The sequence below is a fragment of the Echinops telfairi genome, unplaced genomic scaffold (assembly GCF_000313985.2).
Source record: "Echinops telfairi isolate 266 unplaced genomic scaffold, ASM31398v2 ScPeMD7_7412;HRSCAF=8450, whole genome shotgun sequence".
NCBI classification, from domain to species: domain Eukaryota; kingdom Metazoa; phylum Chordata; class Mammalia; order Afrosoricida; family Tenrecidae; genus Echinops; species Echinops telfairi.
Genome location: NW_022111312.1, coordinates 18,809,111 through 18,831,321, shown reverse-complemented (window position 1 = coordinate 18,831,321; position 22,211 = coordinate 18,809,111). Strand labels below are relative to the sequence as shown.

General features: G+C 49.6%; 1 protein-coding gene across 3 annotated transcripts in view; it reads left to right on the top strand.

The window, feature by feature from the left end:
• Nucleotides 1-22,211, top strand: part of GOLGA3 (golgin A3) — a 44,449-nt gene that overhangs the window by 17,196 nt on the left and 5,042 nt on the right. For all 3 annotated transcript variants that reach the window (XM_045296753.1, XM_045296752.1, XM_004709758.2), the window contains 14 exons: nucleotides 803-940; nucleotides 1,716-1,877; nucleotides 2,110-2,478; nucleotides 5,623-5,700; nucleotides 6,800-7,063; nucleotides 7,494-7,588; nucleotides 8,559-8,778; nucleotides 10,149-10,292; nucleotides 11,022-11,219; nucleotides 11,851-11,967; nucleotides 15,406-15,545; nucleotides 16,499-16,631; nucleotides 17,497-17,619; nucleotides 20,683-20,847. In XM_045296753.1, coding sequence (XP_045152688.1) covers nucleotides 803-940; nucleotides 1,716-1,877; nucleotides 2,110-2,478; nucleotides 5,623-5,700; nucleotides 6,800-7,063; nucleotides 7,494-7,588; nucleotides 8,559-8,778; nucleotides 10,149-10,292; nucleotides 11,022-11,219; nucleotides 11,851-11,967; nucleotides 15,406-15,545; nucleotides 16,499-16,631; nucleotides 17,497-17,619; nucleotides 20,683-20,847 — 2,346 coding nt within the window. The remainder of the gene's footprint in view (nucleotides 1-802; nucleotides 941-1,715; nucleotides 1,878-2,109; nucleotides 2,479-5,622; nucleotides 5,701-6,799; nucleotides 7,064-7,493; nucleotides 7,589-8,558; nucleotides 8,779-10,148; nucleotides 10,293-11,021; nucleotides 11,220-11,850; nucleotides 11,968-15,405; nucleotides 15,546-16,498; nucleotides 16,632-17,496; nucleotides 17,620-20,682; nucleotides 20,848-22,211) is intronic.

The window sequence follows — 22,211 nt, the reverse complement described above, 5'->3', positions numbered from 1 at the left end:
GGAAAACATTTATTCTACCTAAAACATGCCTGAAATTAAGTTGTGACATGATGGCTGTACTTCGGAAGCAGGCATATTCATCTAGGCAGGGACAGTGTTCAGCATGAGCCAGGTCACGATGTAATCTGGAGTGAGCTATGGAGGGTCAGTGGGAGCAGCACTCTGGGAGCTTTAGCTGCCTTTTAAAATTCCCGTTGCACCCCAAGTTCAGCACTCAGGAGCTGGGCATTTTAACACATGTTACGACCCTGCGAGGCCCTCTCTCTCCCAGCTTTGGGTGGCTGGTCTGTATGAGGCAACAAGAGGGCATGGGAATCGAGGACTGGGCTGTAAGAGGAGGAGGGAGGGTGCAGGCACTGTGGCGCTTCCACTGCTGGGGAACCACTGAGCCCCAGTCTCCCCGAGACCCTCGCTCTTGGTCGTCTGGGGACCAGAGTGGCACTTGGCAGACCCAGCCTGCCCTCCGTGCTTCTCTCTTGTGACTGCTTGCTCTTCACTGCGACTGCTCGGGCTCCTTGAGACAGTCTCTCTGTGGCTGGCATGTCAGAGCCCTGTTGGGCAGGGTGACTTGACTTCCTCCCAGGGAGGTTTTGTGTGGACATTCCCACAGCTGCTTAGTCTCAGGGTCTCCCTTCTACTGAGACAGGGGCTCCAGCTTGAGGGTGGTGGGCAGTATGGCCCACATGGCAGCAGGTCACTTGTCATGTGCTGGTGGCAGTGTCCCCCGTTGGTGGCCCAGAATAGGCTGGTCTCCACATGTCTTGAAGTCTGGTGACTTTTTATGTGGGCTTTCTCCTTTAAGGCTGGACAGATGACCCAGGCGGGCCTCCTGGAGCACCTGAAACTGGAGAACGTGTCCTTATCCCACCAGCTGTCAGAGACACAGCACAGGTCCATCAAGGAGAAGGAGCGCATTGCTGTCCAGCTGCAGAGCATTGAGGTGAGTGCGCTCAGCCAGGCCTGGGCGGTGCTGGTGAAGGGTGGCGAGTACGTGGTCTTGCTAAGGAGCCAGGCTGTGTGTGCCTGCTCTCAGCACCTGCCATGCCCACCGTCAGCATTTGGGTCCCTTTTTATGTGGACCTAGGCTCTTGTGGGTCTGCTCCTTCCCAGAATGAAATGCTCCACGTCCTACAAATGTGGAGTGCCACTGAAGGTATAGCTCACTTGTAAGGTCACAGGCTGGCTGCACCACATAGCCACAGTTGCTGTCACCTTGCCCCTGGGGGCCCAGCTGGTCAGGCGTGGTGATACTGCCCCACACGTGCTGCCTGCCTCCTTTGAGGGCATGGCCTGTCGTATCACCTAGTGACCTTGGGGTGCCATCCGTCACACCCCCCAGGTCCTTCCCTGTTTTACATAGTGACCAGGGACAAATCCTCCTATCAGCAGGGCAGCTGCATGGCCTCACCTTTCCCAGGTGCAGTCCTGGCAGCAGCACTACTGCTTTTGGAGTCCTTGAATGGATTGGGCAGCAGCTAAAAACTCACATGGCTGTACTCCGCCTAGGACATGCCTGGGAGCCCACTTCTCTGAATGTCACTGTGATTTGTTCCACTGCCAGAAATACAGGGCACTGCCGGCAATGTCTGCTCCCTGTCAGGCTCCGTCCAGCCAGCCTGGGGTCACTGGTGCCTTCAATGGGGAAAGGCCTTAGCTGACTGCTGGTGACCTAGAGGCCATCTTGAGTTTTAAAAGACTTCGCTTTCTGAGCCCAGGCTGACATGTTGGACCAGGAAGCTGCCTTCGTTCAGATTCAAGAAGCCAAGACCATGGTGGAGGTGGACCTCCAGAGGAGGCTGGAGGAGTTTGAGGATGAGAAGGAGCACCTACAGAAGATGGCAGACTCTGCCGCGTCCTTGGAGCAGAATCTGGAACAGGTAAACTCACCTGAGCTTGTCTTAAACAAGACTTCCCTGTGTGGCACTGCACCTGAGACTTGCTTTTAAAATGCCACACTTGCGGCTAGGTGGCTCCTGCAAATCTGGCCATCTGCATACTTGCATGAAAAAAACTTTTTCCCAAGTGTCCATCAATTTTACTTCAAACCCAAACAAGAGAAAAAGTACTGGCTCACTTGAGAGGAGCCACACAGTTGTTGTTTTTGTCCAGGTAAAGCTGACTTTGCTCCAACGAGACCAGCAGCTGGAGACCCTGCAGCAGGAGCAGCTCAACCTGATGAGGCAGCTCACAGCAGCCCAGGAGGCCCTGCAGGCCAGGGAGCAGAGCCTCGAGGACCTGCAGACACACCACCAGGAGCTGCAGGCCCGACTGGAGGAGACAGAGGGCGAGGCAGCTGCCAAGGACGATGCCATCCACTTCCTGCAGAACGAGAAGATCGTTCTGGAGGTGGCTCTGCAGGCGGCCAGGAGCAGCCAGGAGGAATTGGACAGGGGCGCAAAACACCTGGAAGAGGGCGCTGAGGAGACATCAGAGGTGATCGAGCAGCTGAGGCAAGACTTGGCAGTGAAGTCCAGCCAGGTAATGCGGCCCATTGCTACCTGTGGGAGTCAGGTGCAGTATGTGGTTCTTCTCTCTGTGCATCACATGGAGGGTGTCCAGGCTGCAGCTCCACTCTGCATTCTGAAGGTTTTGTTTGACACCTTTGAAACCAGTCAGCTAAGGAGATACACATTTCTGTTCATGTGACACAGAGATCTGTTTTTGTCACGTTACCTGAACATGCATACACTTTGAATTTCCTTGTCTGTGTGCCTGACTGTACACCACCACACCTCCGATGCCCCACACGATGGCTTGTCAAAATGGTCTACCACCGCAGGTGTGTGGGACCTGGGAGCAGAGGAGGGACGGCACACGACCTGGCCCGTGGCTCAGCAGGTGGTCATGGCTAGGGATGCTATGTGCTCGTGGCGTGACGTGCTTTTGCTGTAGACTTGAAAAGTGTAGGTAGAACGACAAAGCTTAAGAATGATGTGGAAAGCGGCCATCAAGCTCAGAAGCAACAAAGCCCACATGGAAGAAGCACACCAGCCTATGCAGTCACGAGGTGTCGAAGGGATCAGGTATAAGGCATCATCAGAACAAAAAATCTTACCATAGTGAATGATGGGGGGAGTGCGGAGTGGAGACCCAAAGCCCATGAGTAAGCCACTGGAGATCCCCTTGCAGAGGGGTCTCGGGGAGGAGACGAGCCAGTCAGGGTGCAATGTAGCAACGATGAAAAATACAACTTTCCTCTAGTTCCTAAATGTTTCCTCCCCACTCCCACTATCATGATCCAAATTCTACCTTGCAAGTCTGGCTAGACCAGAGGATGTACACTGGTACAGATAGGAACTGGAAATACAGGGAACCCCGGGCGGATGATCCCTACAGGACCAGTGGTGTGAGTGGCGATACTGGGAGGGTAGAGGGAGAGTGGGTAGGAAAGAGGGAACCGATGACAAGGAACTATATGTGACCTCCTCCCTGGGGGACGGGCAACAGAAAAGTGGGTGAAGGGAGACGTCGGACAGGGCAAAATATGACAAAATAATAATTTATAAAGTATCAAGGGCTCATGAGGGAGCGGGGAGCAGGGAGCGGGGAGGGAGGGGAAAAATGAGGACCTAATGCCGGGGACTTAAGTGGAGAGGAAATGTTTTGAGAATGATGAGGGCAATGAATATACAAATGCGCTTTGCACAATTGATGTATGTATGGATTATGATAAGAGTTGTATGAGCCCCTAATAAAATGATTAAAAAAAAAAAAAGAATGATGTGAAAGGAAGCAGAAGTAGTGTGAGACTCACTTTCTTCAGAATGTATCCAATAAGCATCAAGGACAAGAGGAAATCCATGTTTTCTGTTGGGCAAGTAAAATAAACTCAGGCTGCCTCTCTTCTCAAACATTGCCTCCAACAGAATTCTTTTCTGAGAGAGATGCACTAGGCAGATCGCAGCCAGGAAAACATGCAGGGGGCATGTCTAGTGCCCCTTGCCCCCAAAGGACATCCAAACGCACCGATGTCAAGATAGTACGACTCACAGCCTCCCTGAAGGAGAGGGCCGGATGGCTCCATTGGGTTTCGAGGCTGTAGCTATTGATAGAGACAGGCTGCATTCTCTTTCTCCCGCAGGACAGCTGGTGGGCTCACCCTCTGATGTTCCTATTTGCAGCTGAGTACTTTAACCACTGTGCCACCAGAGTGCTGCATGTGCAGCAGGGAGAGGCATTAGGGAGGAAGGGTGAGGATTTCCAAGATGACTCTGATTTTCATTTCATGGTAGTTAGCTCAGGTGGGAGAGCTCCACTGGGACTCGGGGATCCTTGGAAGTGAGAGTACTAGAACGTCTGAATCCGACTTGTGTTGCTTTTCAGAGTAACTGGTAGGATGGGACCCCCTGTGCTAGGTTACCTGGAGAGCAGAGTAGAGGGGCTGGTGGCAGTGTTTGAGTCCCTGGGGGCATCTCTGCAATCCCATCGTTCCCGCCTCCCTGGGAACATCTGTCAACCCAATGTCCCAGGCGTATTGGGGTGTCTCTCCAGCCCCAGTGTCTGCTTTCTTGCCTCAGCAGCACCGACAGAACTGGACCTTGGGCCCTTCGAGTGCCCACAGGAGTCCACATGTCTGTGCCTCCTTAAAGTGCTCAGGGCTTCCCTTCTGCACTTCTGAGTCATGTCCCCCTGTGTAGGACCACCATAGCCCTGGAAAACCTGGAATATAAGTAAGCCGTAGAACAGACCAGAGGGCTGCCCTTGACTTCCCTCTCCACCTGGAAGGAAAACCAGCTCAATTCCTGGTCAGATACAGCTGATAATTAGAGTTGCTGTGTATACTGTGGCCTTCAAGTACAAATCTTGGGGGCACAGAACATTCGAGTCTTAACCATTTCTCACTTCCAGTGATGATGGCCACATATTCATATGTGGTATATTTTGTTACGAAACCGTGTCCCATTTGTGCTGCAGACAGTTCCATGGGTGACCGTGCAGGGGCATAGTCGCATGAGGGCCTGAGATTGCTTGGGTTGGTGCTTCTATTTAAGCGCATGCTTTCATAATCTAGAGTAGCATTTCACACATTTCCTGTGCTCCTGGACCCCCAGGGCCCTGTACATGGGCTTCTGATTACGTGGGTCTGGGCAGAGCTGAGATCGCATCTCGGCTGGATCCTGATGGTGTGGATGGCTTGCCTCTGGCCAGACTATGAACCACAGAGATGTTGAATGGATTGGCCAGCGGTGGCTGACAGCCCAGCCCCAGCCCCGCTTTTGTAGGTCATGTTTGATTGGCATATAGGCTCATTCATAGGCTCATTCATGATTGTCATATAGGCTCATTCATAGGCTCATTCATGATTGGCATATAGGCTCATTCACAGACTGTGTGGCCATGAAGTAGAGAAGTGCACGTACACTCTGAAGCTTTCCAGCAAACTTGGCCAACCCAGCGACAGAGCTTCCCCTTGCCTCCCATCCCCGTCGTTGCCTTCCTTCTTAAGCACCAGGGGCAGGCACCCTCTCTGACAGCCGCCCTCAGAAGCCACTGGCTGCATCCATTGAGAACTTATCCTTAGTGACTGCTGTGCCAACTCTTAGGGGCATGTTTCCTTCCGGGCATCGCACCCATCTTCCGTGCCCCATCTGAGTAACATGCTGTGCTACTGGGTCCCTGCAGGTGGAGCACTTGCAGCAGGAGACAGCCGCTCTGAAGAAGCAAACGGAGAGAGTCAAGGAGCAGTTTCTTCAACAGAAGGTAAAATACTCTGCTTCCTTTATTGAATAGTTATTGCAGGTTTGCATAACTGAGCAAGAAGAAGGTTCTTTTAAGAGCTCATCTCGTGGGAGAGTGGGTTGGAAAGAGGGAACCGATGACAAGGAACTATATGTGACCTCCTCCCTGGGGGACTGACAACAGAAAAGTGGGTGAAGGGAGACGTCGGACAGGGCAAGATATGACAAAATAATAATTTATAAATTATCAAGGGCTCATGAGGGAGGGGGGAGCGGGCAGGGAGGGGGAAAATGAGGACCTAATGCCGGGGGCTTAAGTGGAGAACAAATGTTTTGAGAATGATGAGGGCAATGAATGGACAAATGCGCTTTACACAATTGATGTGTGTATGGATTGTGATAAGAGTTGTATGAGCCCCTAATAAAATGATTAGAAAAATAAATTTAAAAAAGAACTCTTCTCAATTACCTGGTGTGTGGACACCTTCTCCAAACCCCCACCCTCGCCCCCACCGCCACCCATTTCAGTGTCTCTCCAGTTGGGAGCATGTCCCCAGGGTCACCCTGGAGGGACTTGTGAGGTTCCCCGAGGTGCTGTTGCCCAGAGCGTGTGTGACTTAAATGTCTCTGGAACAGTGCCCCCATGGTTTGGTACGGGAACAAATTGGGGTCTTCGCGGCGCGGCCTGGGGCACAGATCTGTGATGCGAACTTTCTTGCAAATTATCAGTTGAGGCTTTTAAGGGATCTGAGGAAGAGTGTGCCCTCGGTCATTGAAGTGGTCTTTAGTTTATACTGACTCAGGCAACTGAAGGCAGGGGAAATCGCCAGACTCCTTGCATTAGATGACGTGTTTCAAACCACTGGAAGCAATGTGGCTGGCTGCTGCTCTGCGCCAGACCCTGGGAAGGGGGTGGGCATTGCTGACGTCGTGCATGTAGCACTTAGTGTGAGGTCTCTCTAGTTGGCTCTCTGATTTGGTGAAAAATGGAAAGTACTTCCAGCTCAAGATGATGATGATGATGATTAATGTAAGCAGTGGAATCTCTGCTTTGGTCCCTGAGTTGGCCTGTCCCTCACCCTCACCCCCACCCCAGCTGTGACTCTTGTATTTGGCTGAAGGTGATGGTGGAAGCCTACCGTCGTGATGCCACCTCCAAAGACCAGCTCATCAGTGAGCTGAAGGCCACCAAGAAGAGGCTGGACTCCGAGCTGAAGGAGCTGAGGCAAGATCTGATCAAAGTCCAGGGAGAAAAGAAGTCAGTGGAGGTAGAGCACGCGAGGCTGCAGAGGGAAGTTTCTCAGGTGCATCGGCAGGTGGCCCACCTGGAGGGGCACCTGCAGATGGTGCAGAAGGAGCGAGACAACATGGAGACACAGTTGCAGGTCAGGAGTGGTGCAGGACGGGCCAGCCTGGGGTCTCATTAGGACTCATGGGAGGGGATGCGTGGGTGGACACCTGGTGACCTTGACAAGGGCAGGTTAGCAGAGTCCGTGAGAGGGTGACCACTTCTAAGGGGTGGGGTGCGTTCATGGTTGACATTTACGATGGGGAGCCAGAGTTACTCACGTGTCCGTTATCTGGCTCTAGGCTAAGCCAGCTCTGGACACTTACAGATGAGCTTCTCAGACACCTTGGGGAAGGAGGCCAGAAGTGGCACCGAGTGGGTGGCAGGGTGGAAAGGGACCTCCAGTGTCGGGCTCTGAATAGGGCTGGGATGCCGGGTGCAGGGGCAGGTGCCTCTGTGCTGCCCATCGAGGACCCCCCCCTTGGGCTTTGGCGCATCTCATGCTGGTTCCTCCCTTCTCTCTGAAGTCTGTGCAGTTTGATAAGGAGCAGATGCTCGTGCTCACGGAGGCCAACGAGACCTTAAAGAAGCAAATCGAGGAGCTGCAGCAAGAAGCCAAGACGTGAGTCCACTGGGGGGACAGGGTGCTACCACTGCCCAGGGAGCAGTGTTTTCCTGCGTGTGTGCATCAGGGAGGGCCACGCATGGAAGAGCACGGACGAGAACTGGGAGCACGTGGAATGGAACAACAAATTCCCTCATTATGGTACCCAGCTCTGCTGAGAAGCAGCAATGAGTGTGGCCCAGGAAGTGAGATTTCAAATGTAAAGATAAAGTATTGACTCCATGACAATGGAGTAACTGCCCGCTCGGCAAAAGTAGTCCCAAAGTTCATCCATGAATTTTCTCCAGCATTTTAAAAATCTAATTGACATGTAATTCATGTAGCATACAATTCAGTGGTTTGAAAATATTTAAGAGTTGCCCCAACTTCAGCATCTTTTCAATCAACATGCCCCTTGTTTTATCTTCCTTTGTTGCCTCCTTCTGCCCTACCTCCACCTGAGCTCCCTGACCAGTCGGTGTGGTGTCTGTCTTTGGTTCCCCCTTTGGTACGCACACATCCCACAAGGGCACACAGACATGGGTGGGCATGCGTGCTCCTGGGGGACTTTCTTGCCAACATGGCATCCCCGTACTGCATCCCTTTTATCAGGCAGTGTCTTGAGAATGGGCCCGGCCGACTTCCCTGGCTTAATGCGCACAACCAGCATCAAGATCGGAACGATTTTGTGTGGCAGGGAGGACCCCTTGCCCAGTCTCATGGAGTCCTCTAACAGGTCCCGAGAGCGGCAAGAGTGACTGAAGTGGACCGTGTGGCCGAGGCCCTGATGCCACCCACAGCGTCCTGTGCACTGTGTGCTCCTCACCCAGATCTCCTTGATGGGAGCTGGCTCAGGGGGGCCAAGTGGCTTATCCAGGTCCCTTGGGGTCTGAGGAGAGGCCAGCAGGGTGGGTGTAAGGAACCCCTAACTCACACTTCCCTGTGGTGACTTTGTCAGTAAAGAGCTGTTTCTGTTTCGCGGTCCTAGGGCCATCACAGAGCAGAAGCAGAGGATGAAGCGCCTGGGCTCGGACCTCACCAGTGCCCAGAAGGAGATGAGGGCCAAGCACAAGGCCTACGAGAACGCCGTGGGCATCCTTAGCCGCCGTCTGCAGGAAGCCCTCACGGCCAAGGAGTCTGCGGAGGCCGAGCTCGGCAAGCTGCGAGCCCAGGGCACGGACGCTGATGGCCGCAGCCTCGCCCTACAGGTAGGTGTCTGCATGGATGTTATTGCCTTTGGGTTTTACTGGTAGGCCTAACATTTCTCTTCGCACTACATGAACTTACACTTCACATACTATTCTCCACTTTGCCTCGCTCGGCTTCAGTCCTAGTTGTATTTCCTCTTCCACGAATGGCTTCTTTCTCCTGGTCATCTAGGAATGTAGGCGTCAGAAGGAAGTACATGTCAGAGCAAAGTGTCCTTGTCAAGTGAACGCTCCTCCTAAGTGACTTTGTACAGAATCACTGCCATTGCCTTTCCCCTTTGAACTGTACAAAACGTCTGACGCCCACTCTGCAGTGTACACAGTAACGGCAGCGCGGTGGGCGAAGCTCCCTGGATCCTGCTGTCTTCGTGTCACAAGGCTATTAACCAAGAGCTCTGGCGATTCAGTAAGACAATGAGCTTGGGGGCCTGAACTACACGTTCAAATTGCAGCAGCGCCACTTAGCAGAAGGTGTAATGTTCAATTTCACACCCCTCGGGACCAGTAATGAGAGTAGCGATGCCAGGAGGGGAAGGGGAAGGTGGGGGAGAAAGGGAAACCGATCACAGTGATCTACATATAACGCCCCCCTCCCTGGCGGACGAACAACAACAACAAAATGGGTTAAGGGAGACATCGGAATGTGTAAGATATGAAAAATAATAATAATTTATAAATGATTAAGGGTTCGTGAAGGAGGGAGGATGGGGGAGGGAGGGAGGGGGGGGGAATGAGGAGTTGATACCAAGGCCTCAAGTAGAAAGAAAATGTTGTAAGAATGATGATGGCAACAAATGTGCTTGACACGATGGATGCATGGATGGATGGATGGAGTGTGATGAGTTGTATGAGCCCCCAATAAAATGATTTTTTTTTAAAGAAAAGTTCAATTTCCCAAATGGTTTTGTTCCTTAGTGGAACAAGGCTGAGATTAGGAAATAACAGGACCGACAGCGTTAGCATGGTGAGATGAGGTGCTCGGTGTCCAATGCTTGGAACAGAGCTTGCCCGTCAGTGGTAGCAGGGTGTTTGGTTGGTGGAGAGTGTGTGGTGGGGGGGCATGTGATGTTCGTCATGGTGCTGTGAATACTGCTTACTTGCCACAAGTGGGGACTCTTATCTGCATACTGACATTTGTCTGGATTTTCACAATATTTATCCAAAAAAGGTGCCTGTTTATTCCAATTTTTTTTAATGTGTCATTAGCATGTTCATGCTATGGTTAGGTAAGCATGAGAACGCCATCTGGATAACTGCACGCGTGTTACACACGGGCTTGCACGTGGCCTCAGTGTCGTACCAGGGAGCAGCCGCTTAGTGTACAGTGCAGTGAAGCCAGCAACCAGATCTATCTCATCTCTTGTGATTAGGAAAGAATACAGACCCTGGAGGGGGAGCTGCAGACCGTCAACCACAGTAAGACGATGTTGGAGAAGGAGCTGCAGGAAGTCATTGCACTGACCAGCCAGGAGCTAGAGGAACACCGGGAGAAGGTGGTGGAACTCGAAGATGAGGTAACTGCCTGCCTCTGCCACTTGGCGGGGAGCAGATGGAAACAAGTGTGGGCCCTGATGCAGAGAGAAAGGGGCTTGGAGGGGAGAAGAACTGTGATGCTTGCTCAGCCTTACAAGTCTGCGGTTTGGATAGATACCCGGCTGTGCCTCTTAGTCTTGTAACCAGCACTCTGGTAAGGCCCGCTGTAGTCACTAGCCCTTCCAGCACGGGCGGAGGCTGTTGAAATTGGTCATGGAAACCCTTCTCTGAGTGCTTTGGGTGCAAACACCCAGAAACCTACCCAAGCTGGCTGCAGCCACTGACCGGCGCACTTGGGCGATGGGGAGGCAAGCGGCTCAGCAACATCACCCAGGACTCCCCCCACTCCCCTGACAACCACAGTCCACTTCCTTCCCCGGCCTCCTGTCTGTGTGTCTGCCCCAAGCTCAGCTCCTCTCTCACACTCAGCAGGGAGTGAGGAGATGGGTTGAAGGACTGGGCCTCTGTCGGTGTCGGTCCTTGGTGTTTCTCCTCTAGAAGCTCACGGTCCCCAAGACAAAAACGGTCATGCGCTTCAGGGGAGGAAGTGTGACGGGGAAGGGAAGCAGCGGCAGTGATGGCCGCAGACTGGAGTCCTTCCAGTTCAAACCACTGTGTGCGGGTGGCATATGAGCCCTTGAGAACTCCCAGCTTGGCATGTGTGAGAACTCCATCATGGAGCTCATCTTCCCATGGTCCCTCTGTTTCAGCTTCAAGAATCCCGAGGCTTTCAGAGGAAGATCAAGCGCTTGGAGGAGGCAAACAAGAAGTTGGCCCTCGAGTTAGAGCACGAGAGGGGGAAGCTCACAGGCCTTGGGCAGTCCAATGCAGCCCTGCGGGAGCATAACAGTGTCTTGGAGACGGCCTTAGCCAAGAGGGAGGTGGATCTGGTCCAGCTGAATCTACAGGTATCCAGACTGGGTAACCCCAAATCAAGCCCAGTTCCTTTGGGCCAAGTAGTGTCCTAATGCCTCACCTGTAGTATCTGTATGAATCTCATCATGGCCTCCAAGGGACAAGTGTCCAGCCCATTTGTTGGCAGGGCTGCTGAGCCTACAGGCTCACAGCTGGAACACTTAGATGCATCGTATCGGTTTCTTGTTATATGGACACTGGGCAGTGCTCGCGGGGCAATTTCCAGTTGGAAGCAGTCACACTATATGGAAGGGACCCTTTCCTGAAGTCCACTTGGGATTTAGGGTCAGGCCTTGGTCAGTATGGAAACCAAACAGCAGACCCCAGAATAGGGAAGGCTCCGAAAGGGCAACCAAGGCCAATTGGAGCCCAGCCTTGAATTCCGTCCACAGAGAGTTTAAAAACACTTTTCTGAAAAAACAAACAAACACTTTTCTGTAGTCATATTTCTGCCTTCCCACCAGTATGCTCCAGAAAATGGGCATCTTTCTTACTTTCCCAGGCTGCACTGTTGGTGGGTAACCTTCTGACTAGGCGCTGCCCCTCCCATGGCAGGCTGCAGCCCGCGGGCTCGTGGCTGTCTGAGCTCTTGCACCCTTGCTCTCCCTCTGTGGCGCCATCTAGGTGCATGCAGTTCTGCAGCGCAAAGAGGAGGAGGACCGCCAGATGAAGCAACTTGTCCAGGCTTTACAGACCGCATTAGAGAAGGAGAAAGTGAAGGTGAACAGCCTCAAGGAACAGGTGTGTGGTGGCTTCTGTCTGCCAGGTGTGAAATGGAAACATAAGGGGCCCGTTTTTAAACGTTCTTCAGGTTCTGCAAAAACCGTGTGGGTTCCAGGGGACACGTCAGTGCCCTTTCCCTAAATGTACTGGAAAGAGGCCTGCTCTTGTTCAGAGAACAAAGCTGTTCTTCAGAACATTGCTGGCTGCAGTGAAAGGCGGAGAGGGTCAGCATGGAGCCCGATGCACACATGCGGGGGCTGCTGCTGGGACAGGCTCCCCACATGTGGGGTGAGGTAGGACAGCGCAGAGTAGTGTGTCGCGTCAGGAAGCAAACAGAAAGCACTGGTCGTTTTCAGAGTAAGATATCCCCCACGGGCGGCTCCTTCTCCTGCGTCTCAGTCAGCCGACTCAGCAGATGAGTCCTCTCACAGAGGCCATCCTCAAATCTAAAGTAAGCCTCAACCCTATGCCCCTTCTCAATCCACCTCTGTTGGGATGTGAGCTTCACGGGGAGAAGGGTCAGGTCTCCTGCCTGCCCTAACGTCCCAGTGACGTAGTGGGTAGTCAGCACATGTTTGTGTGTGCTGCTTGAGTGTGTGCACGTGTGTTTAAACACATGGATAGACATAGAAAACCCCTGCAAGAACGTACTGACGTGACTCGTAGGCGGGACTACAGAGAGAAGAGGTAGGTCGGGAGACGTTATTTTGCCTCGGAACGCACTGTGTCTCTCTCTGCGAAGTTTGCATTACTTTCACAATTTTACTTTCGCAATCTAAGAGTAAAGCTTCTTTAGTTATTATCTGGATTTTACTACAGCTCTTAAAACTTTGGGATACGTTATTTTATTGATTTATTTCTTGCATATTGGTGAATGCTTTTTATTGTTTTCTTCTTTTGCCGATCTCCTTTTTATTACATACATCCTTCCTCTTCACCCATGTAAATATGTATAGTTAATATGAACCTTCTAATTAATGGCTTACCTTATCTATCTCTCTCAGCCCTTGTAATCATCAAAGAATGTTTCTTCCTGTTTGCAAACCTTTTCTTGTTTTCTTATAGTTGTAGTCACATAAGACTATTTTTCTATTTATGATCCACTTATTTCACTCATCATAACGTTCTCCAGGTTTATCCGTGTCATAAGGTGTTTGGCAGATTCGTTGTGAATATATATAGGTACTATAATTGTTTATTCATTCTTCCATTTAGGGGTTTCCGTCTTTTTGCTACTGTGAATGTTGCTACAATGCACTTAGAATGTGTAATTTGAATCACAGCTTTTATTCTCAGGACATATATTTAGTAGTAGGATTGCTTGATGATACAGCCATTTGATTTGCCTCTCTTTAATGGCTAATGATTATAAGCATTTCTTTGTATATTTATTAGCTGCCTGAATGTCTTTTTTGGTGAAATCTCTGTTCCTTTCTTCTACCCATTTCTAAATTGGATTTTTTTTCCCTTTGTTATTGAGGTGCTGACACTTTCTATACATTTTAGAGATCGGCTCCTTAACCAATGTTCTTGCCTACCTGATATCCGGGCCCCCCCCTGCCCCCCCGCCCCCAAATCTGTGGATTTTTGTTTTCACTCTCATGAAATCTCAATGTGTTTAATTTTCAGAGGTCTCAGTGATCTATTTTGTCTTCTGCTGTGTAGTGTTTTCAATTATGTTTGATAGTGAATTTATATTCTGTATTAGGGCCCCTAATTTTATCCGTATTTTTTCATTGATGATCTTCATCGTTGTAGGTTTTACATTTCGGTCTTTGATCCATCTTCAGTCTCTTTTTGTATATGATGTGAAATTTAGGTCCTCTTTCAGTTTTGCAGAGATGAAATAGTCATTTTAAGGCAGTACTTGTGAACAGTGCTTAATTACTGCTCTAAAATACATTTAGTGTTATTGTCTTGGTTATAAAAATAATAGAAAGTAGTAAAATGTTCTAAAAGCTTAGAGATTAGAGTACAAATAATTTTGAATCTCTGTGACACCACTGTTAAAAAATCAAACTCACGGCCATCAAGTCAATTCCAAGTTGCAGTGTCTCTGGAGTTTCTGCGGCTGTAGCGCTCTACGGGAGTGGAGTGTCCCGTCGTTCCCCTGCCGAGCGGCTGGTGGTTTTGAACTGCTAACCTTGCTGTTAGCAGTCCAGCACGGACTCACTATGCCACCAGGACTCCTTCCAGTGTTAATACTTGAACAGAATTCTTGCCATCTTCTATTGGATTAGAAAGACAACAAACTAACTCATAAGAACTTTCCGTGTAGTGTCTGTCATATTTCTCTAAGTCTGTTATTGGCTGTGAGTTTTTGTTGTACTTTTTTATCTAAAAGGCTTATTGGGATGGCTTCCCATTCCTCTGGACTCGGGGTTGTTAGGACTCTTTCCATTTGTAGTGTATCCCCTGGAAGCCCTGGAAGTCTCACTTCTCCCGTCGGGCTCCTTTCTGAAAGCTGTGCTTTGTCACCCATACGATAGCTCCTGAAGCTTCGCTTCTCTCAGAGGACATCCTTCAGGAACGGCTTCTCCTGGGGTAGGACGTCCCTCTGGACACCTCACTCCTCTCGTGGGCTGGCAGACTCTGCAGCTCCTTGGGCGTCAAGAACAGGGACTGTCTCCGCGTCTCCCCATCTGGAAAAGGGGGGAGGAGGTCTTTGGTGCGAGGCGTCTTCTCCTGGGGAGCTCCTCAGCACCAGAGCGCCCTCGGTTTCTGTGATGATTCCTTTCTGCCCTTCTGTCAGACACTGCAGTCTTTCCCGTCGTCTCTGCCAGTTGTTTGATGAGAGAGATCTTCCCTACCTAATTATAACAATGGTCTTGTCTTCGTCTAGTGCACGCCATTTTCGTGTGCTTTGAATTGACATGTGCCTGCTGCCACCTTTGTTAGGAAACTTGTTTTTAAATGAAATGCTTGCTTTTGAAACTGGACAAGAAAATTATTGGAAAAGAAAAAATGTTATATGCTAAGAGTTTTCTTGTCTTGTAAATCTCATGAAAATCTATCGGTAAGCTGTGAAAAGCAGTAAAGGTTCCTGCAAGAGGCTATTACATTATAAATAGATAGTTTTCTACAGTAAATTTGATAGAAAAGTAGATTCCCCTTACACAGAAGCATTTGAAAGGCATGAATCAACTGTGAACAAATTTAACAAGAGACAAGTATACTTGTAGAAGACTTTAAAAAACTAAGCAAAAAGAATCCTCAATCAATGTGTTCATTCAACACATACCAATGCTGTACTACTATGTGCCAAGCTCTGTTGAATCCTTTATAAAGAATTTGATAGACTGTGGAAGTGCACACATGAAAGAGAAGCTAAACGTTTTTGAAAAAGATTTAACGTTTGCCAGTGCTCGACTTACTCTACAGCTACACACACGCCTTGGGGGCACTCGCTTTGTCCCTGCTTTCTTGTTTATGCCGTACTCTTGTGTCTTCCTCTAGGTTGCTGCAGCCAAGACCGAGGCAGGCCACAACCGCCGCCACTTTAAGGCTGCCACCTTAGAGCTGGGGGAGGTGAAGAAGGAACTGCAGGCCAAGGAGCACCTGGTGCAGAAGCTGCAGGCTGAGGCGGACAGCCTACAGTGAGTGCTGGCGGCGCTTGCGGCCTTAAAAACCGCTCCTCCTGGACATGCTGGCTGGGCAGGCTTTGGGCATTCTTGCTAGGCCCAGCCCTTGGGCTTCAGTCCCACATTTTGAGGGTCACCTGTCTTGGCATATTCCTAAGTGCTGTGGAGACAAAGCCAAGTGTAGTGTATTTGTTTCCTGTTTTCAGAAGCCCGTCACTTCACTTTTGAGATTTAAGCTCCATCCCTGCTCTATCCACTTCTTCCCATGCCCTGCCACATGGTCCTTCTCTGGGGCCTTGTCACAGGAGGAGCCAATGTGGGCCCAAGCGTCTCTGCAGACGCCGGTGAGCACCGCATACAGACAACCTAATTCTTCACTGGTGGCATCAGGACAGGACACAGGGCAGATGTTGACTGCCTAGGCCAGGGGTTCTCAACCTTCCTAACACCGTGACCCTTCCATACAGTGCCTCAGATGTGGTGACCCCCCAACCATATAACATTATTTTCATTGCTACTTCGTCACTGTCATGTTGCTATTGTTATGAATTGGGCGACCCCTGTGAAAGGGTTGTTCGACCCCAAAGGGGTCGTGACCCACAGGTGGAGAACCGCTGGTCTAGCATTTCACAAAGGAGCAGAGAGGCACATGGGCTCTGAGTCACCTTCCTCCTGTGGACCGGCCTCATTGGGCTGTGGACCCAGATTCTGGCCACCACTTAACGCTGGGGTCATGGAGGGGATACCTAGCTTTATCATCTGTCTGTGAGAAGAGTTCATGGAGCATCCCTCTTGGAAAGGGTCCCCTATGGGTTCGTGGAGATCTGGCATTTGTAAAGCCCCAGAACAGCCCTTTGCCCGGTCCTCAGTAAACAGGTGCCTAATAAAATGAGCCTCACCCAGCCAGAATAAGGTTCCGCTGAGAAGACCCAGCTCGGCGTCCTCACTCATGCGTCCCGATTTCACAGGCTTCAGCGGGGGAAGCACTGTGAGGAAGTGGCGCAGTTCCAGGAGGAGCTGGCAGAGGCCCGGGAGCAGCTGCAGCTCCTGCAGAAGCAGCTGGCCGAGCAGCTGAGCAGACAGCCCACAGGGGGCCAAGAGGTGACACTTACAGCACAGCTTTCCTGATTGATGCAGTTAACGGTCTTATTCCCTATCTGCTCACGGAGGAGTAGTAACTTGCTCTGAGTATGGTACTAAATGCTAATTTTGTCACCATAAGCAGAGATACAGGTAGAACAGTTTTCTTTTCTTTTTTTAACAATTTTATTGGCATATAATTCACATATCATAACAATTTATCAGTTTAGTCACATCGAGAAGAATTGTACATCAGCACCCAAATCAATTGTAGAACATTTTCTTCGTTCTTATACTCACTGTTATTAGTTTCCCATTTCTCCCCAATGTCCCCTGCTGAACCATTAAGCCAGTTACTGTCTGTATAGATTTACCTACTCTGGATTTCAAATACAGAAAAACATTTAAATACACACATACATACATACATAGTAAAACAGATATAAACCTCAATCAAAAAGTAGAAAATATTGAAAACTAGAACAAATTTAAAATGGATCAAAGGGGAGAGCAAATGATAAGATGTTAAATTTTAACCTATTTGCATCGGCAACAATCCACTCTGCAGTGCATCCTGCATGATAGCAAGGCTAGTCACATCCCTGGCCTGTGGTCAGAAGGCATTCACCAGAGGCTTAATCACATGCATTTCCCCTTCACTTTTCTTCTTTCAAATAGAAAGAACTTTAAACGGGATAAAAGGTGCATCAAATAATAAGATATTACATTTTAACCTAACTTTGCCTGCCATTTATTCGACTTTACAATGTAGATAACTCTGGTTTCTCTTCAGATCGTAAAAATATTTCACCTTTTACAATGTAGAATAATTTTCTGGTGCAAGCAAGCCTTTTGAAAATCCTTTATGTTACTTTCCCTGCATTAGATGGAAAATCTCAAATGGGAGGTGAATCAGAAAGAGAGAGAAATCCAGTCCTTAAAACAACAGCTAGATTCGACGGACCAGCAGAATAAGAGAGAAGTGGAAGGGATCCAGCAGCTACTGCAGGTACGTGTGTGTGCAAGGACCGGGGCAGAGAATCCAGCAGCTACTGCAGCTATGTGTGTGTGTGCAAGGACCGGGGCAGAGAATCCAGCAGCTACTGCAGCTATGTGTGTGTGTGCAAGGACCGGTGGAAGGGATCCAGCAGCTACTGCAGGTACGTGTGTGTGCAAGGACCGGGGCAGAGAATCCAGCAGCTACTGCAGCTATGTGTGTGTGTGCAAGGACCGGGGCAGCGAATCCAGTAGCGCCTGCAGCTGTGTGTGTGTGCAAGGACCGGGGCAGAGAATCTAGCAGCTACTGCAGCTATGTGTATGTGTGCAAGGACCGGGGCAGAGAATCTAGCAGCTACTGCAGCTATGTGTATGTGTGCAAGGACCGGGGCAGAGAATCCAGCAGCTACTGCAGCTATGTGTGGGTGTGCAAGGACCGGGGCAGAGAATCCAGCAGCTCCTGCAGCTGTGTGGGTGTGCAAGGACGGGGCAGAGAATCCAGCAGCTCCTGCAGCTGTGTGGGTGTGCAAGGACCGGGCAGGGTCCCAGGGTCAGAGCATGTCACAAGTTGTTAGGTGGCATCAAGTTGTTTCCCACCGGTAACGACCTTCCTTAAGCACAACAGAGCAAAACACTGCCGGGACCTGCATCATCCTTGGCCCATTGATGCAGCCACCGTGTCAGCCCATCTCCTTGAGGGCCTTCCTCACTGTTTCACTGCCCCTGTACTTGACCAAGCATGATGTCCTTCTCCGGAACTGGTGTCTCCTGACAACATGTACACACTACGTGAGACAGAAGTGAGTCCAGTTACTGCTGAGTGCTATGGGCCAGGCATGGTTTTGACCCAGTTCAACCTCTTACAGAGGATTTGCATTTCCACTCAGGTGCTGAATTGGAGTAGACATTTTAACAACCCCCCCAGGTGATTATTAATGGTCACATATAGATCATAAGCATCACTTTGGGATCGTGTTAAACTATAGAGTCTTCATTCTCTATATCTGGGGTAGATATGCAAATTCTCCACAAGGAGGTGAGCCAGCATTAACAGATTCAAAGTCTTGGTGTCAGGCAGTATGCTAAGTGCTTAACGGGCGCTCTACTTAATTGAATGCTCCTCAAACTGTCCTGAAGCTTTTAGTAAGCCCAGTCAACAGGGGTGTTGTCCATCCAGAGACACTCACGTTCCAACTTGGCCTGGAGGAACAACTGCCAAGGGAGCATCCCGTACTGACAGAGATGGCATATGCCCAGGGTCCAGCAGGATCTCAGCCTCCCACAAGCCCACCCTTGGTAGCTGGTCCTGGATCCTAGCCACTGTTGACTGTGGAAGATTTTCTTCAGGGCTGCCTGCCAGCTTCACCCAGGTGATTGAGGTAGCCCTGTGATCTATCAGAATCAGTACCTTCTGGGTACCCTATTCCGCCTATCACAGCCCCCTTCCATAAGACTTGCCTTCCTGCCTGTCCTAAAGGATGTTTGTCCTGGAGAATGCCTCAGACTTGCAGTGTCACCCCAGGACTGTACCCAGGGCCTGTGGGCCTTTCCTTCCCTTGGGCCACAACTAGCCTCTGTTGCCTTGGGAGGCCTTGGGGAATGGCCATCTTGGAGGCCTGGGCTTCAGGGAGAACAGTGCTGCTCTCTGAGGAAGAGCCTCTTGCTCACATTTAGTGGCATGCGGTGCTATTGGTGGGTTCTGGGCTGCTAACCATAAGGTCAGCAGTTCACACCCACAGCTGCTTGCAGGAAAAAGATGAGGCCGTTTGCTCCCGTGTAAAGATACGCAGTCTCAGAAGCCTTATACAGGTTGCTATGAGTCGGAATGGACTCAGTGGCAGTAAGGGTTTGTTTTTTGTGGGGTTTTCTTGGTGTGGGTGGGGAGGTTGAGTTCTCAGAGAGAAGGCTTGTGATCACTGTGTAAAGTCACGTGGCTGGAAGAAGGCGTAGCTGAGACACTGGCGTGAGCCATGTGAAATGTACCAGAGACAGAATTTCATTCAGTCCTATGCGGGATAAAGAACCTGTGCTAATATTTCTAATCTGTGATAACATTCAGTGAAGAGCTCTATTTTTAACTTCTTAGCAGTCAGCCTCAGGAAAGGAGAGAGCACGGATCTCCTAAGACAACTCACCTGTAAATGAATGGCTGGGATAGCAGTTAGAATTGATCGATGTTGTTTCTTAGAAATAGTTGGGTTTATTCTAGTAGTTTACTTAGGGATCTAAACGAGTGAAGTTAGGATTCACTGTAGAACGTGGATGTAGGAGTGTTGTTGGTTCCTTGGCAGAGGCTCTGAAATTTGAGTAACGGTGTCGAGAAATTGGATGTGCCTGGATACTTCACAATATAGACTCCTGAAGGAGAAATTGTGCCAAGATAGCAAGGAACGTTTTCTCATGTGAAGCTCAATGGTAGCCTTTTAGTTTGTAGAACTATTTCTCATTTCATCTTAAGACCTTAGCAATGTGTGTAAAATGTTTTAGCTAACAAAACAAACACAACTCTTTTTATTGCAGGTGATCATAGTTTTAGGTCCAACAATTTGATATTCTGATTCAACTCATCCATTGCAATCCTCTCAAGTTGTTATCGCTTGTCACACTTCTTCCCTGTGTTTCCTGTTTCAGTTCTTCTTTCTTTCCTTAACCCTTTGAACTTTGAATGAATGCTGCCCATTTGGTCCTAAATGGTTGATTAGCTAACACAGAATGAGTCCCAGGCTGAGTAAGGGCCTGAGTCTTTTGGGTTTCACCCATCTCTGCCTGATAAATAAACCTGGTCTCCTGGGACTTGGAGTTAAGCCCCACATTTCTCTCTCTCTATCCAGGACCTTCTCAGGCAGCTGGTAGCTAAGCACTGTGCAGTTCTTCCGGTCTCATGGTTGTGAAGACTAATGTCTTCATGGGCCATGAGTTCACTGGACTGATTGTGTGCATGTGTCTTTTGATGTTTGTAACTCTTCTTTCTCTAGATGGGGTGAGACCAATAGTTGCACTGTAGATGGCTGCTCAGAGTGACTGTGTTAGCTTTTTTCTTCGCTGGTTGAAAACTCTGTGGTTTCACTTTGTCTAGAATATGAAGTCTGAGCTGGAGATGGTACGGGAAGATCTCTCCACAACCCAGAAAGATAAGTTTGTGCTTCAAGTGAAAGTGTCAGAACTGAAGAATAACATGAAGACTTTGCTCCAGCAAAACCAGCAGCTGAAGCTAGACCTGAAACGCAGCTCGGCCACGAAGGTAGGCAGACCCCGAGTTTCCTCCAGGTGAATTCAAGTGCACTCTGCTTTTCTTTAGGTATGAGGATGATAGATTTCTAGTCGTCCAGACATAAATATATTTAACCAGTGCCTAACTGAACAATTGTAAGCCCGGTGTAGTAAACAACATTGGAATGTTCTGGCTGGGCAGTAGGCCTAATCGTTTTATTTGGAGTCTTTTTCAACAGAACATTTGCCACTTGCCATGCATTGAGATACCGTTTGCGGTGATGTGCTTTATAGATAGAGTAGACTTGTTTCTGATGGCCCGGGCATTGTAATAATGTCCGCTGGCTCGCCTGCAAGCACAGTGGGGGCAGGTATCTGCCAGAGGGCCTCGAACGAGCCCTGATCTTGATGCTGTGGTCACTAGAGTAGTCAGTGTCTGGGAGTATGCATCTCATTGAGTGCATTCCAGAATGCAGAGGTTTACTTAGCATCAGTTGCTTTCATTGGAAAAGGTTACACAGGCAGACCTCGGAGATACTGCAGGTTCAGTTCCAGACCACCACAATAGAGCAAGTCCCACCAATCTTTTTGGTGTCCTGATCCAATGAGAATGACCAAAATGGAACACGAGACACAAAGTGAGTCCATGGCGTTGGAAAAATGGTACCGAGAGATTTGCTCGATGCAGGGTTCCCACAAATGATCACTTTATGAAAACACAAGATCTGTGCAGCACAGTAGAGTGAGGTGGGGCTACACTCGGAGCTTCAGTAGCAGTCGGTTATGTGTTGGGCTGCTAACCACAAGGTCTGCAGTTCAAACCCAACGACTCTGAGGGAAGAAGATGAAGCTTTCTGTTCCCGTAAAGATTGACAGCCTCAGAAACCTTACGGCGCAGATTTTACTCTGTGCAGGGGGGGCACTATGAATCAATTGGCAGTGAATTTATACTTGGATGCCATAGAAAAGAGTCTGATTAAGTTGGAAGTTCTGCCTAATTTCCTAGAAAATTCAAAGTCATGGCTCAAAGCTTTCTTGAAAAACAGCGTTTTCTCCAGGAATTAGAGCTGCCCTCTTGTGTATTCAGGACTCCATCAAAGCATGTAGGTTGCACGTGAATCCCTTGTTAATATTTCTAAAAAGTCAGAGACTCCAGCTTCTCAGCGAGCATGCCCTTCAAACATAAAACCTTGGAGCTGGTGTTCTCCTGTAGTCAGTAGAGCTGCACTCACTTACTCATTTGTCCCCATCGCCTACCATCTGGAAGTGTCAGGCACTGTGGCTGCAGAATAGGCAGGACCTAGTGGGGAGACGAGTCACTTAGGGTCCAGTATAGCAATAACGAAGCCCACAACTTTCCTCTGGTTCTTGAACGCTTCCTCCCCCCAACTACCA